This window comes from Mus caroli, chromosome 2 (assembly GCF_900094665.2).
Source record: "Mus caroli chromosome 2, CAROLI_EIJ_v1.1, whole genome shotgun sequence".
Taxonomy (NCBI): Eukaryota; Metazoa; Chordata; class Mammalia; order Rodentia; family Muridae; genus Mus; species Mus caroli.
The window spans coordinates 28,154,383-28,171,245 of record NC_034571.1 but is presented as its reverse complement, the minus strand read 5'-3'; the positions used below and the strand labels follow the sequence as shown (position 1 = coordinate 28,171,245).

Below are 16,863 nucleotides of genomic sequence, written 5' to 3'. Positions count from 1 at the left end.
TGTAGACCAGGCTGGCCTCGAACTCAGAAATCCGCCTGCCTCTGCCTCCCAAGTGCTGGGATTAAAGGCGTGCACCACCATCACCTCACTATTAATGCCTTTTTGTTGTTGTTTTTTTAATAAGAACTCATGAGCAGGATGGTGGCAGTGGTGGCAAACACCTTTAGTCCCAGTGCTTCGGTGGCAAAAGCAGGTGGATCTCTCTGAGTTCAAAGCCAGTCTGGTCTACAGAGGTAGCTCAGGATAGTCAAGGCTTCACAGAGAAACCTTGTCTCAAACAAACAAACAAACAAACAAACAAACAAAACCAAAACCAAAAACCATATGCAGGGTATGGTGGTGCACACCTTTAACCCCAGCATTTGGAAAACTAAGGTCAGTGGATCTCTATGAGTTCCAAGCCATCCACGGCTACATGGGAACCATCTCAACAAAAAATAAATAGAAAACAGAGAAAAACAAAAACAAAACTCAGTAAAGGAGCAGACAGTTATTCTTCCAGAAGACCCCAGTCGGTTCCCAGCACTGACATAATGGCTCCAGTTCCTGGGGATCTAAGTGCCTTCTGCCCTCTGTAGGCACCAGGCACACATTTGGTGCATATACATAAAGGCAACACCCCCCCTCCCCCCCCCACACACACAGAGTAAATAAAGTTATACTTTTAAAAACTCCATAGGGATGAGTCAGGCAGAATGAGACCTGAATGTGCTGGCCTAAGACTGTGATCTTAGGGTCTGGACACTAAGGTAGGAGCATTATGAGTTTTTTAAAAAAATGACATTTACAGCAGGCTAGCATTGAGCCAGGAACTCTTGGACACCACTGGTGTTGTTAATATTGTTCACCGAGCACTTACCAGGCACTGTTGCTAATAATCCCATGCAATCTTCATACACATCTAGAACAGTTGCCATCACCCACACTGGGCAGAAACAGCACACAAAGTCTAAGTGCTGGCCTGAAATCACTTAAGCCAACAGAGCTGAGACTTGAACATTTTGGGGTGTCTAACTCTCTAGGCCCTTTCCCCTGGGGGCTGCAGATAAGCGGAGGATACTTCTCTTATTTAACCTCTATCTCAGTCTTGCTCTCCTCTGAACAGATGGCCATTCAGTCACCCTCCCTCCCCACCCGAGTTTACCAATCCTCTCAGACATAATTTGCATACACTGCACATTCACATTCTTCTCCCTCCACAAATGGCACCATCTGAAGATCTGTACTTTCAGAGCCGAGCACCCATCCCATTACTTAGCCCTTGGTCAAGGCCACAGACAAACAGCAGGGTCACAGCAGGCACACAGCAGCCTCTCAGGGCTGCATTCAGTGCTTGTTTATACAGTCCCCAGTTACCCAGCGGGCACTCATCCCCCAGGTTGCTTTTACCAACCACACAACAAAAGCAGCAAGAATTGCCGTGGTGTATGCTGTGAGACACCCGACCATGCAGCAAAGCCCTTTAGGCTCACTGTCCACCAGGAAGCTGCTGATGGCCAGAGAATCGACCTGTCTTACCCTGTCTGCCTGTTTCTGTTGCGTTGACACAGTAGACAGTGTCCGCTCCAGCTCTCCCACACGCTGTCGGGAGGACTGTAGTCGGCTGGCAAGATCCTCTGACTCTCCTGGAACAAGAGAGGTCCAGATGGAGCCCTCGGGCCCGCCACAGCATCAGTACAAGGCGGAAGGGTTCCCAGGTCTTACCTGCTTTCTGCCTGGCTGCTTGCTGAGTGTGGGCCAGGGCCGTCTGTAATTCTGCCTTCTCAGACACCAGGATGCCTATGGTCTGAATGTGAACCTTTGAAGAAAAGGCCACCAGTGCTGAGAGAAGGGAGAGCAACACTCTCCAGAGAACTAGGGGACACTGCCCAGACCTCTCACCTGCAGCTGTTCCCTGAGAGAGCCCTGCTCCTTTGCCAGCTTCTGCTGATAATCCTTCTTCTCCTGCAGGCACAAGGAAGTACAGCTCTTAGTGGGGAAGCAGGGGTGGCCCAAGGGACGAGCCCCCAGAAAGACAAAGACACCAGGACAGGCACACCATGAGGTCAGGTTATCAAAGATCCTATGGAGGACACCCTGTGGGGTAAGTCTTCTCCAGGATAGAAGAAAGCAAGACTGAAGCCTGCACCTCTGAGGTCTCCCCAACCCCCATCAGTCATGAAAAGAGCGAGCATAGAATCTATCACATTACTTTCTCCAGTTGATCCAGAGTGTCTTGGTTCTGTTGTTTCTGTGGAAAGAGTCAAAGGAAACGGACTAGGCCTGGCCCCTTTCATGACACCCCAGACCGAACAGGAGGATGGATTTGAGAAAGGTGCTCAGAGCCACATGGGTCCATGAGCTAACCAACTCCTCAAGCTCCCAGGGTATTCTCCCTGCCTCTCACTCACAACTGTGCAACTGGGTTCACAGTAAAGGTTAGTAACTCTAGAAACAAGTGTGAGAAAGATGACTACCCTCTGCCAACTTGGGACTTGGCAGAGTGTGTCGAATTAAAACTGAGCATGTCTTGTGGGCACAACCAAGAGATGAATGGGAGAACACTTGTTTCTGATGAGTCAGTGAGCTTTCCAACTCTTGCCTCTTCAGAGTGGACAGAGGTCTCTGACCCCCTCCAATTCTGCTAACAGGAAACTCAAACCCAGGGAGTGGTGTGGCCAAAATCAAAGAGCAAATGAGGGGCTAAGCCAATAGGACATGGGGTCCTGACAACCAACTGGGGTTGTGTTCCCCTCTACTGGAGGCACCGAGCTCAGGACAAGTAGGGCGAGGACTCAGGATGAGTCTGCAGTACAGAGAGGAGGCAGAGAGAAGAGCCACAAGATCCATGCTGCATGCTCTATGCTCTGGGTGCCTCCAGCTGAGACTCAAGCCCCAGGTTTTCCATTCCCCTTGGTCCCAGGGGCCCCCTAGTCCCTTTCTTCAGAGCCCAAAGGGGAAACTGAAGCCCAGGACTGGCAGCAAGAATCAGGGACCCCGCTGGACTCTTACCAATTCCTCTATCGTGCTACTGAGTTGTTTGTTTGTTACATAGCTGGAGTCCAGGGCTACTGCTAGCTCTTGGTACCGGTTCTGAGGCGCATGCAGAGAGGAGGAGTTGGAGGAGGGATGGGGGGAAAGGTAGAGAGAGCATCATTAGGGGTGGGGGTGGTGGGCTGTCTCAGCTGGCAGCGGGCACCCAGGTCCCTGTAGGAGGAGATAGGTGGTTGGCGTAAAGGGTTGCTGGGCCATGAGTCCAGGCCACTCACCTCCAGTTCCTTCATGTTGGAAGATGTGAGGCNCTCCCCGTTGATGTAGGATGTAGACTAGGAGAGACAATACCTCACATGGAGATGCTCTGTCACCCTCAATGTCTAATCCCTGCAGCCTCCTACTTCCCCCTCAACTAGCAGAATCTCTTTTCCTGCTCACTCACACCCCCTTTGTGCCACTCCTCATGGCTCTTATCCCGCCATGGCTCAACCTCGCCGCTCAACAGCTGTCACCTCAAACCACACCAGGATAAAAAAATCACGTTGCCCATTGTGGTCCAAATCCAAGTCTTCTCCAGTATGACAAGAGCCTCTCNTGAATTAGTCTCTTGAGAATCCCACCTCATTTTCTAACATACTTTCCTTTCCTCTCTACCTTCTTTCTAGGTCCCAGTCCTGTGGTACCTCAGACACAAGGCCATTGAGCTGTTGAGAAAGTTGTCGCAGACTCTCAGTCGATGAGAAAGTCCTAAGAGAAGAGACATAAGATCAGGGGTGCAGGTAGTTTGATGGGAATGGGGCTCATGGGCAGAGGCCTGCCCCGACTCCCTTAGTAGGGAACACTTACTTGGTCTCCTCCATGAGGTTNGAGCAATTGCCAGCATCTTGGCTCTGTATGGGTAGAGAGAAATAAGGTAGCATTACTCAGCTTCTGCTTACTGTCCACAGGGACACAGTGGGCCAAATTCATCTCAACACCCATTATCCCAAGTGTTCCCCATCTTGGCCTCCCCGTGCCAGGCTCCAGGAGCAGCACCTGAACCAAGCTATCTGAACAGAGTAGAGTTTTCAAAGAACTTTGGGAGTCCTTTGGGAAGCACACAGGAGGACGACAGACAAAGGGGAGAAGCACAAACCTGAGTGAGGTCAGCATCTGGGGAAGGGGCGACACCAAGAAACATAGTGTCAGTAGCAGCGATTGGCGGTGCAGGAGCAATATGGTCTGTGGGCACCTGTCACAGAACAGAGCAGAGGGTCAGAAGACCATGGAGAGAGGCACCTCATTGCCATGGACATGAGGGGACGGGGCAAGCGGGGTAGCACAGCAGCAGGCACAGGACAGTCGCACATGCTGGGAGCTACTGGGGTACAGGCACGGCCTGCCCAGGCCTCAGGCCACCTAGTAGCATTCTGAAGGGCCAGAGCTCAAAGCAGGGGCTGCAGGGTCTCCTTCCTGAACACCCAAGGACCTAGTTCCCTCTGGAGCTCTGACCTGTGGCAGCCACAGCAGGTACACGTGCCAAGTCCAGGAGGCAGAGAGCTAACTGCCCTGACTCTAGGCCTTGCTCCTGGGACAGACTCATCATCATGGTCAACATAACCATTCTCCCTCTCCTCTTGCTTTCCTGCCTTCCCTCCTCCCAGACCCACGCACTGGCTGTGTTTGTCAATTCAGAAAAAAACTGGATAGAGCAGAGAACAATGGCTGCCCTTTGGTTTGAAGTATCTAGGAGATCATGTGAGCTTTCTAGGAAATGTAGGCAGGGACCAATCCTAGGATTTCGGAGATGGCAGCTTGTGGAAGTCCCCCACTTGCCTGGTAGGAACTATGTGCTTGACCAGCTGGCCCAGTTACTCTTCAGGCTCAGGCCTCACTTGTTTATTTTCTGACACAGGGCCTCACTATGTAGCCCCTGCTGTCCTGGAACTCACTCTGTAGACCAGGCTGACCTCGAAACAGAGATCTGCCTGTCTCTGCCTCCCAGGTGCTAGGATTAAAGGCGTGCACCACTATGCTCTGTAGCTCAGGCTTCACTCTTAGACTATGTCTCTGGCTTAGAGGTCTTCTAATGTCCAACAGTCCAGATAGGCAGAGGATGGGAAGACAAAGGGAGAGGGACAGAGAGTCCAGGCCTGTCCAGCAAGGCTGGTCTGGTAGGGAAGTGGCCATGCCTTTCTCCAAAGAAAGGGGCCGCTTGCTTTATGTAGCCTTCAGTCTCAGCCTCTTGGGATGCTGACCAAATTTCCTCCTTTGAGCAAGGGAGAAAGAACCTCTGAGAACTCATTGTGAGCCTCACTCTCTTCAGGGTTACTGTGACCACACCCCTACAACTCATGTGACTGTCAGTTCTGAATCACCCATAGGTGCTGCCTTGACAACATCTACAGTTGAGTCTAACAGGTAAGACCAGGGGCTCAGTGGCAGCTGGCCACGCCTATGACATTCTGGAGGTGTGGCACTCCAAGCAACAGACCCTTCTAGGCTCTGGGTCCCTTGTAGCTTCTTAGGAACATTCATCTAAGACTCTAAGACTGACAACGTTCAGAAAGGCAAAAAAATCAATAAAAATGTTTTTCTGAGTACCTTTTGTTTCTCTAGGTGTTGAAACGGGGTTTCTCTGAAATCCATGCTTGCCTCAGAATTGCCATAGAGCCCAGGCTGACCTCAGACTAGAGACCTCCTTTCTGCCTCAGCTTCCCAAAAGCAGGGACCACAAGGATAGGACACTAAGCACTGCTGGGAGACTCAAATGCTTTTTGGCAACCATGTAACTCTTTGAGTTTAAGTCTTACAGCTAAGCATGGAGTTCTTACAGAGTTTTCACTCTCCTCAAAATGCCCCATCCCATCAGAAACAACTTTTATCTTCCATGACTTCCTGTTTTATCTCTTCTCAAGAGATATTAATCTCCTTTACTCCTGGAGTAGAAAATCAGTTACTAATTCTAGAAAGTTTCAAAAACACAAGAAAAGTCTTCACTTCTGGACCGGGGGGTGGGGGTGGGGGGTGGGGGGTGGGGGGTGAGGGGGCGCTCTGGTGAGTATTTCCTGTAGGGGAAACCAGAGCCCAGGCTGTGTGAATCCATAGCACAACAAACACTAAATATGTGTCCCCCACTCCCATACACACAATGTGCCACTTCTGAGCTGAGTACTGAGCACACCTGAGCAGACTGCAGCACCTGCCCAGCATCAGCTCTGTTAGCGGAAAAGAGCCAACGCCAGTCTGCGAGTCCTCACTCCGTTCCATTCATCCCCAGAATAACAGGACATGGCCTTGGCTCAGACCACTCCTTCAGTTGGACAGAAGCCTGCTCCTTTTGTTTGGCACATGTCCCCTGGCACATGTAAACTGAAGAAGTACTATGTCCAGGAGGCCAGCTCTCAGCCCTGTGACACAGGTCCTGTCACACGTGGATGTTCCATGTCTGAACTGTGCCTGCCTGTCAGCTCATCTTTCACCATCGAAGCAGCTACAAATGTCCCTTCCCCAGCCTCGAGTCCACTGGGAACCAGGGCTCCTGTCCCTATGTGAGGCATCCTGGAGGTCACGTGACTCTTGTCCTGTGCATCTAGTCTGCTATTGGCTTGAGACAGGCTCTCCAGATGCAGCCCAGGCTGGCTTGGGCTTGCCGTCCTCTTGCCTCAGTCTCTGGAGCGCTGGGCTCACAGGCATGGACTACTGCACCTGGCTTGATCATCTGTTTTGTCACTGTTTAGCAAAGTGCCTTTCCTATCAAGAACTCAGTCCACTGAGTTTTCAGAGAGACTGAGGGCAGCTTCTCCTGGTCACTCATTTGTTAGTTAACTTTACATTTTTCATAATTAGTTTCTCTTCATTTTTTTTTTTATTCAAGACAGGGTTTCTCTGTGTAGCTCTAGTTGTCCTGGAACTCACTTTGTAGACCAGGCATGGCCACTTCCTCCTAGACTCAGAGATCTGCCTGCCTCTATGCCTTCGGAGTGTTGGGAATAAAGGCATGTGCCACCACTGCCTGTTGAGGGTTTCTTAGAAAAAAAGTCTTCATCCCAGAAACTCTACTATAAATTCACTTTCTCATAACCTTATGTTCCTAAGTTTCAAACTAAAATGAGTTCATAAAAAAGAACCACAAATTTCTATGGTCTAGTTTTTTAGAGACAGATGCCCAGAGGACAAGACCTGAAAGGTGTTTTTGTGTTCCATCGGTCCCAGTCTGACAGTACCATGCTAGGCATTCATAAACTCTAGTCTCATTCATAAACATCCGATCTGAAAGTTGTTTCCCGGTTAGCTTTAACTTTCAAGGTGGGTCTCATCTTCTCTAAGATGAGAAATGATACAGGGAAAGAAAAGAACCCAATCAAGCAAGCAGTTGACAAAGCAGACACAGGGGCTGATGGTTAACTGAGGCAACACAAAGTGAGCCAGTGGCAGAGGGTCTCCAAAGCAGGGAGGCCTCTGTGGCATGCACGGCTGGGAGAGCAAGCCAGAGGGAGTCTCGCTCAGCACTGCCTCACCTTCCTCTTGTCTAATGGGGGAAGTGAGACCCCATTGGAACGGTTAAGGTCGGACACCAGCACCTTCAGAATGTCCTGAATCTACAGCAGGCGAGAAGGGAAAAAGGGGGGAGGAGGGAGGAGAGATGAGAGAGAGACAGAGAGTGAGGGAGGAGGGGGCAGGAGGGGGTGGGGAAGCAAGAAAGTCAGGGCAGGAAGAAGAGAAACAGTCAGGGAGACAGAACACTCAGGAGCACAGATCAGCACCCAGGCCTGTGCCATCCTTCCAAGCAGCCACCTGCTGCCTTATCAGAGGCAGCCCTCAGAGTAAGCAAGAGTCCCCAAGGGATGGAGTCAATCCACCTGACCAATGCAGCAACTCAACATACACAAGGCCCTTTCCACAGACCCAGGATTACAGGGAGCAATTTGCAAAGGCCCAGGTCCCCATGGCCACCTTAAAACCTGACTCTCAAATAAGACTTCACTTTTACACAGCTACAGTACAGCTAAAAAGAGAGTCTGCAAGGCAGTAAGCTAGTCCACCTGTCAGATGAAGGAAGTGTGTGTGTGTGTGTGTGTGAGACTTTCCTGAGGTAACCCAGCAAGCTCACGACAATGATGGACTTCACACTCAAATCTCCTCTTACAGATGGCTGTGTTTCAGAAGTATGAGAGCAATGATGTTCCCTCTGGTCTGATTTCTACCCCAAACCAAGACAATCAAGCAGTACCTATCAGCTCACTGTTAACTCCACAGCAGACCCTCCACTAGGGGAATTAACAGAAAAACAACCGCAATAAACCACTTAATCTTTATAGATATACATTAAAAATATTACCGCTATTGTACAGCTATGTAAAAAGAGGCTCAGAGAGTTTAACCGACTTGCCCTAAAGTTATCATATTTCCAACTGATGGAGAGATAGAATTCAAACTCATTTAATTTTTCTTATGCTGAGATAAAACCCAGGGCCCCTTGTGAGATAAGCCCTAGTTCATTACCATTGAACTAGGCAACAAGCCCTCAAAGCCAAACTTTTTAACCAGCACCTGACATTTCCACTTGAACCACAGCCCTCCCCCTTCTTCCCACCTGCCCCCATTCCACAGCACTCTGTTGGCCAAGACTCACATTCTCTGGTGACTGACAGTCACTGGCAGTGGGTCTCTCTGGGCTATGGCCATTTTTAATCTTTTTCTTCTTCTTTGCTCCTGCAGGAACACCCGGGCTGTTCTTCTGCTGATACTCTCGCAGCTGTGGAAGGAGAACAGAGAGAAATGAGAGCCAGCTGCCTCACACTCGCAGCCTCTACTCCAGACTCTAGTTTATTGAGCTCTTTGCCTGGTGTTTCTGTATGCACAGTCTGAGTCAGTCTCACGTATCCCAGGCTGGGCACTAACTCACTATGTGGATGGCTATGAACATCTGATCTTCCTTCCTGAACCTCTAAACGCACCAGGAGCAGGTGCCACCATACTTGGTTTCTACAGTCCTGGAAATCAGGCCTAGGCCCTTGTGCAAATTAGACTACAGAGTGGAATATTCCATGCTTGGTTTCTTTCTATGCTGTTTTTATAAAAATACTTTTTTTTTTAATGTACATTGGTGTTTTGCCTGCATGTATTATCTGTGTGAGGGTGTCGGATCTTGGAGTTACAGGTAGTTTCAATCTGTCATGTCGGTGCTGAGAACTAAACCCAGGTCCTCTGGAAGAACACTTAGTGTTCTTATTTGATGAGCCATCTCTCCAGGGCCCTATAAAAATACTCTTACGTACGTAAGTCTCATGTAATGGTACCATGATTCTACAAGATATAATAATGACCTCTTAATGGCAGAAGAAATGGCATGGCTAAAAAGGTAGTAATTGGGTTGGGAATGTAGCTCAGTGGAATACTTGGCTAGCATTCACGAGGCCCTAAGTTCCATCCCAGCAACATATACACATGCCCATACACATACACACAGAGGCAAACACGGAATCTAAACTCAGATCTTCTGATGCCCTGCTCTGGGGTTTGCAGCTCCCAAAGGGAAAAATCTAAAGGTAGAGACCAGAGAGTAAACATTTAGTTGGCAGGAACTGGCTGGGTGTGCTGTCACCTATCTATAATCCCAACCCCTGGGAGAGGCGGGAGGCATGAGACAGGAGCCAGCCTGGGCTCCCCAGCAGCCCAGACTCCACAGTGATCCCCAGACTCCAAAGACAACAGGCAAACACATGAACTAGTAGACAAGAACTATGTATCCTGGACCTTAAACCCCACTCCTCTTTTCAGACATTTTCTCTTGCTAGCATGGTGGTGGTGCTCCCCTTTAATCCTAGCCCTCAAAGCAGAGGCAGATGAATCTCTATGATGAGATAAGGCTAGCCTGGTCCAGGCCAAGCAAGGATATAACGGAAGACCCTGTCTTTATTCTTATTTATTTTTAAGTATATTTTATGTGCATGAGTGTTTTGTCTGTGTGTGTGTGTGTGTGTGTGCACTGCATGTATACCTGGTGCACACAGAGTTCAGAAGAGCATGGACCCTTGGAACTGGAATCACAGATGATTGTGAACCATCATGTCTGTGCTGGGAATAATTCTCAAAGATCATAACCTTAAAACATGTGTGTATGTGTGTGTGTGTGTGTGTGTGTCTGCACACATGCATGTTATGGCATATACAAGATTGTCAGAGGAAACATGTATGTATGCACACTGTGAGAAAAGATACATAGCTATGTCATGGTGCATGCAACAATGTCAGAGAACAGCCTCAGTGTTGCTTCCTCTTTCACACTCTCAGACAAGTCTCTCATTACCACACACACCAGGCTAGATGGCCCCTCAGCTTCTAAAAATTCTGTCTCCACCATTCATCTAGCCAGACATCTGAGCTTACAGATTCATGCTGCCATGTCTGGTTTTATATAGAATCTAGGAAATCCAAACCCAGGCCCTCCTGCTTGTGTGGAAATACTCTACCCATGAGCCATCACACTGTCAAAAGCCAAAGTATTCTCAATACAACCTCACGTCAATGAGGGTTTTGTTTTGTTTTGTTTTTTGAGACAGGGTTTCTCTGTGTAGCCCTGGCTGTCCTGGAACTCACTCTGTAGACCAGGCTGGCCTTGAACTCAGAAATCCACCTGCCTCTGCCTCCCGAGTGCTGGGATTAAAGGCCCAGCACATCAATGGTTTCTCTGTTGTTGTTGTTGTTGTTGTTGTTGTTGCAGTGCTGGGGACTGAACCTGGAGCATTATGATGAGAGCCCAGCATTCTAATACTGAGTCATATATATACAGCTTCCCTTCAAAAAAAGAAAACAAACAAACAAACCAGAATTGCTGGGCTTGGTGGCCTACACCTTTCACCCAGTACTAGGCAGGTAGAGGAAGGCATATCTGAATTCAGGGCCAGCCAGGAATACACAGACCTTGTCTCAAAAACAAACACAAAATCTAATTTAATTTTTAAAAAGACTGAATGTATATGAGGGTAGTTGTTTGTTTTTGCTTACATGTATGTCTGTACATCATGTACATGCAGTAACCTAATTGGCCAGAAGAGGGCATAATATACAACATCTAAACGGGGAGTTAGCTGAGATACTTGTTAGCTGACTTGTGGGTGAAGGGAACTATACCCAGGTCCGCTGCAAGAGCAACAAGTGCTTTTACCTGCTGAACCTCTCTCCAGCCCCAATATTGGGTATGCCATACACCAAGCTGGTCTCAAATTCCATATATAGACAAAAATAACCTTGAAGGCCTGATCCTTCTGCCTCTACCTCCAGAGTCTTGGAAATAAGAGGCATGCATTGCTCTGCTCAGCTAATGCCATTGCAGGATCCAAGCCAGAGCCTCATAGGTGGTAGGCAAGCACTCTTGCCAACTATGCTGAGTCCTGAACAGGCCCTTGTATATACTAAACAAACACCCTAACAACTCAGCTCCACTCCTAACTCCACTGGGGCCGTTTTAGCAACACATACTAAAGGTACACCGCAGTACTTCCTAAACGTGCTTCAAGTTTACAACATGACAGAAGGGCAGAAACCGTGAAGGCACGGCTTTAGTGAGCATGGGAACAGAAAGGGCACAGCCCTTGTCATCGCAGAGAGAAGTCTCTACAAATCTATGAAAATGCCAAGCCAGACTTTTATGGGGTTTTTTTTCTCTCAAAAAAAGTATGGGAAAGTGATGTTTCCCGTGAGATGCCTCACATGCATCCCGTGCTTCTCACCACCCCAGCTGGAAAAGACATTCTGGCTGAATTTTAAGTTAAGCTCAGTTCCCCAAGAAACTGATCAACACTATACATGCGTTTTGCTCCAGAGAGATTACAGTCTCTCTAGAGAGCAGACAACCAAATCCAAACCAAACCCATTCTTCCATGTCAGCAAAGGGCGCTGACAGTGTTGTGTGCTCACACTAATGCTAAGTTAAGGGAATGCGGGCGCCTAGTTTCCGCACTAGATTCCACACTTGGGCTCCCTTCCAGGTGGAAATGGGTTCTCCACCAGAGAAACGGGAAAAGGGGCAACAACATTAGGTGAGCAGGTGGGGCAATCCAAACCAGACTCGGAGTAGTAATGACAGTTTCGAGGGGGGACTGTGACGTAACTACATTCCACTCCATACTACCAACGCCCGAGTCGCCTACAGGGCCAGGACCGAGGACCTTGGAGACAGGTGCCCTGGGAGGTCTGGATTGGAGCGTCCGGAGCCGAGGGCTAAGAGACCCTATGTCACTGACCAAAGTCACCTAGGGGCGACTGAGAGGGCGGGGGCTGGGTTGCTGAGGGGGCGGGGCTGGCTGAGAAGACTTCACTGGGGGAGCCCAGGGCGCTGAGGGGTTCTTCTACCTGTGTGTCTCGGGAAAGGCTCGGACTCTGGTCAGGGGTCCTGCCGTTGGAGGAGCTCGGGTGGGGTCAAGGGGCCGCGACCCGGAGCGCTTTACCTTTTTCTTGGCCGCAGCCAATTTGCTCTGCCTGGTTTCTTCCGACATCCCGGGGCGGGGAGGGGGGAAGCGGGGGGGCCACATCACCACGATCCCGGCAGCCACCGCGAAACTGCTTCCGGAAGCTAAGGCTTCTCTACAAGGGCCAGAGAAGGCGGGTGCAGAGCGCCCCTTGGACGCTCGGAAACCCAGCGTGACCTACCTTCTCCAAGCCCATTGGCTGATGAGAACGATGAACGACAGGGAGGCGTGGCCACGCGGTTGCGAGGCCTGAGCGACGGGTGGAGTTAACGGCGAGAGCTGCGCGCGCAGCCATGACCCCTCACAGCGGCCTATGGGAGGCAGGGGCGGGACCGCTTTAGCTTGGTGCGTGCGCAGCCTGACGTGGGGCGGTTGGTGGTCTCCGTCGTCGGTTTCTAGTTCCCTGAAGCAGCCGTTTAACCCCAACCCTGGACCCTTCCGAGCTTAAGCCCACCCCGCTCCGGGTGCCCCGGACCTTAGGGTTCAGGAGGTGGGTGAGGAGCGCGCCGCGCTTCGTTTCCCAGCCCTTGCCCGACCCCTCACGCCTCCTCACCAGGCCTCTCCGTAACCCATTCTCCACACTTTCCCCTTCCCACGATGCACACCCGGACCCCAAAGACCCCCGCCCCATCTCGGTAACTGGGTCCCGACCCAGCCTCTTGTTGAGCTGCGGCTCCCGCGCCCCCTCGGTAACCCCATCCTCATCAGCCTTATTCTCGGGTTCCTCCCCAGGGGTGAGTCAGAATTCAGCCGACTTTACCATGGCGGCTACCGATCACCGGTGAGTATATCAGCCCCACCCTTCCCTCTGCATCCTAGCACCCGCCGGTCGTCTCCAAGCTTAGCCCTTTCCTAATTCCACTTCTTCCCTTTCCTTTCTCAGACATGGGGTCCTCCCCTCCCATTCCTACCTGCCCGATGCCTTCGCTTCTCCAACCGCTCTTGCTCCCTGCTTTGTCCCCTCACCCAGCCTGCCACCAGTCCTGCATGGTTTCCCAGTCACGAAATCTGTGCATCTTTATGCTGACCACTCCCAATGCCACCCCCAAAACTCAAAGTTATTCATTTCTCATCCTCAAAAGATGAATTTTTAAAGTACTCTTTTAGATGATTCGCTCCCTTTTAGTAATTTCTTTTTTTTTTTTTTATACCCCTTCCCTTTGAGACAGTTGTCATTCCCAAAGATTAGAGGAGAAAGACCCAAATCATAGTGGCCAACTCAAAGCAAACAATTGGTTAAAGCAAACATTTTAATTCGTGTAAACGGGCCCCTAAGGCGGAGCTTGAAAGGTCAGCCTTGGATGTGAGGACAAGGCTTTTAGAGTTAAGGGGTAGGGAGTTTCTAAATGGGGACTTGGTGGGGTTACAGAGACAGAACATAAGCATACACGTTAGTCCAAATGACCTCCTCAAAGACATGATTGCAAGATGGGCAGAACAAGGTCTTCCTTTTGAAACAAAGGTGTGGTTGCAAGATGGTTATAAACAACTTTGTGTGGAACAAAGACAAGACTGCCATCCCTGTAACAGGCCATGCAGAACCATTTGAAGTTAAGGTTTTAGGTGGGGCTTATAGGCCAATCCTTGAGAAACAGAGGTTTAATCATAAAGAGGACTTTTAAGCCTAAGATGGAGGCAGGCTGGTCCCAGACTCAGCCTGTATTCAAGGATGCCCTTTTGTGGTCTCACTATGTAGCCCACACTAGTTTAATACTCTTCATCCTCCTGCCGTCGCAACTCAAATGCTAGAGAGCCGGGATAAATTATGGGGACTCGGAGAAAAAAGAGCGCAGTAAGCAAAGCAGTGCCGGTGCAGGCGTTTATCCCAGCACTCGGGTGGCATCTTTTCCAGCCTGCTGTACCACCTTGATTTTAGAATCAGGGATCCCAGCACAATATTTGCTGCAGAGGATGCCAACATAAAAACAGTTAAGTATTCTTTTTAAAATTACTATTACAGCCGGGCGTGGTGGCGCACGCCTTTAATCCCAGCACTCGGGAGGCAGAGGCAGGCGGATTTCTGAGTTCGAGGCCAGTCTGGTCTACAAAGTGAGTTCCAGGACAGCCAGGGCTATACAGAGAAACCCTGTCTCGAAAAACCAAAAAAAAAAAAAAAAGATTTGGTACCAGCTAAGTTGTTTCTTTGGCCTCCCAATATTTCTTTAGAAGGAAATATTTTTGAATAGGTATTGTTAAGGTAGCAGTAGGCTAGACTTAAGACCAGACCGTGGCTTGAGCCTCCCTCCTCACCCAAGAGTTTTCTAGGAATCTCATAAGACATTAACTTTGTTTACAGTAAGAATAATAACCTAATTTTCTACGTCCTTGAGGCTGAGGGTTCTAATTATTCACTTTAAACCTGTCAAGCAGGTGATCAGGAACCTTGTAATTATGGTAAAGTTGCTTGGCAAACCTTTGACTTCAGAAGTCTGTATGTGACTGTAGTTTAGACATGAACCCTGGTCAGGAGTGGTGGCACTTGGTTTTAATAATACCAGGTGATCTTGGGATGCTGAGGCAGGAGCAGGTGAATTTCAGTGAGTTTGAAACTAACCTGGTCTACATAGTGAGTTCCAAAGACAGCCAGGGCTACATAGTAAGAGCCTACCCAAAAATAAAAAATAAAAAAATAAATACAAATTCAAGCCTCCTTTGGAAGCTCACTCCCTCACCTGAGTGTGTCTCGGTTGCCTTTTATTAACTCCTTAAATCTAGTAAGAATGCTTTTTAGTAATGCCCAAGTTTTCTGTTTTCTTCATAGAGGCTTGTTCTGATTTTTTTTTTCAGAGCTAAGGATTGAGATTTACGTGAGTAGCAGTAGAAGCTAAAAAGAACTTTTCAGGCTAGCATGCATGCTTCATTACTGCTGCTGGCCCAGCTGACACCCACTCACCCTTTGAAGCTTCGCTATGTCAGGAAGCCTTACCTTCGACTTCTGGCTCTAGCAATTCTAGTCACTTCCTTATTAACACATTACTCAGAGCTTTTTTTAGACTTCTAATTAGTTGTTGAATCTTTGATTGGATGACTTTACTATGCCCAGCTACTATTACAGGTACTGTGCTGTCAGCAGTGGACAAACACAAAGTCCCTGTCTCCTTGGAATTTACGGAGATAACAGTGGTGTGAACATAGAAATGAACTGAGCAACATGTCAGGTGACAAGAAGTGAGGTGAAACACCAGGAGAGATTGGAAAGATAGCTCTAGGAAAGTGCTTGCCACAAACAGACCCACATACGCTCACTTGAACCCGTGTAAAAACTGGATGCAGAAACACAAAACATACCTGTAATCCAAGCATTAAGGTCGAGACCCCAACCCCCCAAGTCCTGCTGGCCAGCTGTCTAGCCAAATCATTGAGCTCCAAGTTCAGAGAAGCCCTGTCTCAAAGTGTGGACAGTGAGTGAAGACCCTGGATGTGGTTAATAGTGACCTGTGAGGTCCTGAGCTCACCTTCCAGTACCACACAGGTGGCTCACAGCCTCCCAGAACTCCAGCTTCAGGGAACTATAGTGCCTCTGGCCTCCACAGGCATCTTCTCTCCTGTGTACACACCCCTACAAACACATAGTTAAACATAAATATTTAATAATACAAAATAATTGATTTAGGTTCATAAGTGGTTTTGCTTATGTGGAGGGGGCACTCTATTGTGCACATGTGCGTACCACTTGCATACCTGGTGCCCAGAAGTCAGAAGGTCTAATCCCCTGGCAAGTGGTGTTATAAGTGGTTGTGACTAAGTGGTGGTTACGTGGGTACTAGGAACTAAACCAACTCCTCTGCGAGAGCATTAAGTGCTCTTAACTGCTAAGCCATCATTCCAGCCCCATGTGTGTGTGCGCCGTGTGTTTACACTTATTTCTACTAGGCATTGTGGCACATCCTTTAATCCTAGCACTTTACAGGCAAGTAGGCCATTCTGCTCTGTATAGTGAGTTAAAGGCCAGCCAGAGCTACATAGTGAGACCTTTTAAAAAAAAAATAAAACTACAGGCATTTTAGGGTGGGAGGTACAATGAATGCCAGTGCTTCTCAACCTATGGCTCACGATCCCTTTGCGGATAGGACACCGCTTTCACAGGGTGGCATATCAGATAGTTATATTATTACTCATAACTAACAAAATTACAGTGGATTTTATGGTGTGGGTGGATCAACACAACATGAGGTATTTTGAATTAAAGGGTTAGGGCATCAGGAAGGCTGAGAAGCACCGCATTGTGGTATGTGCATGGAAGTCAGGATAACTTGGACAAGTTGTTTATTCCACCATGTGGGCTGCAGGGAGATTCTGCTCTGTTAGGGTTGGCTGTAGATACCTTTGCCCGCTAAGCCCTCTCCCTGAGCCCTCTGAAACAATATTTTTAATGTAGTGTGTGTGTGTGGACACACGCACAATTTTTTTAAACTTCTTTTTTTTTTTTTTTTTTTTT

The 16,863-nt window shown here is 48.8% G+C and overlaps 2 protein-coding genes across 8 annotated transcripts in view; one reads left to right on the top strand and one right to left on the bottom strand.

Annotated features, from left to right (window-relative positions):
• The window catches only part of Golga2 (golgin A2), a 19,900-nt gene extending 7,404 nt beyond the window's left edge, over window positions 1–12,496 (bottom strand). The window contains exons 1-12 of one of the 5 annotated variants that reach the window (XM_021181512.2): window positions 12,405–12,496; window positions 8,588–8,710; window positions 7,473–7,553; window positions 4,109–4,204; window positions 3,820–3,863; window positions 3,657–3,720; window positions 3,249–3,305; window positions 2,992–3,072; window positions 2,192–2,230; window positions 1,882–1,944; window positions 1,705–1,798; window positions 1,519–1,625 (exon numbers count right to left, since the gene is read on the bottom strand). In XM_021181512.2, the coding sequence (XP_021037171.1) occupies window positions 1,519–1,625; window positions 1,705–1,798; window positions 1,882–1,944; window positions 2,192–2,230; window positions 2,992–3,072; window positions 3,249–3,305; window positions 3,657–3,720; window positions 3,820–3,863; window positions 4,109–4,204; window positions 7,473–7,553; window positions 8,588–8,710; window positions 12,405–12,488 (933 nt within the window). In that variant the 5' untranslated portion in view covers window positions 12,489–12,496. The remainder of the gene's footprint in view (window positions 1–1,518; window positions 1,626–1,704; window positions 1,799–1,881; window positions 1,945–2,191; window positions 2,231–2,991; window positions 3,073–3,248; window positions 3,306–3,656; window positions 3,721–3,819; window positions 3,864–4,108; window positions 4,205–7,472; window positions 7,554–8,587; window positions 8,711–12,404) is intronic. The other 4 variants (XM_029471138.1, XM_029471141.1, XM_021181521.2 and 1 more) reach the window with 4 other exon arrangements.
• Window positions 12,497–12,697: 201 nt separating this feature from the next.
• Swi5 (SWI5 homologous recombination repair protein) overlaps window positions 12,698–16,863 on the top strand; it is a 9,021-nt gene continuing 4,855 nt past the window's right edge. The window contains exons 1-2 of one of the 3 annotated variants that reach the window (XR_002379660.2): window positions 12,698–12,770; window positions 13,158–13,206. Coding sequence is in view for 1 of the 3 variants with exons in the window: in XM_021181535.2 (XP_021037194.1) it covers window positions 12,739–12,770; window positions 13,158–13,206 (81 nt within the window). In the remaining 2 variants the exon portion in view is untranslated. Of the gene's footprint in view, window positions 12,916–13,157; window positions 13,207–16,863 lie in introns of all 3 variants that reach the window. The other 2 variants (XM_021181535.2, XM_021181549.2) reach the window with 2 other exon arrangements.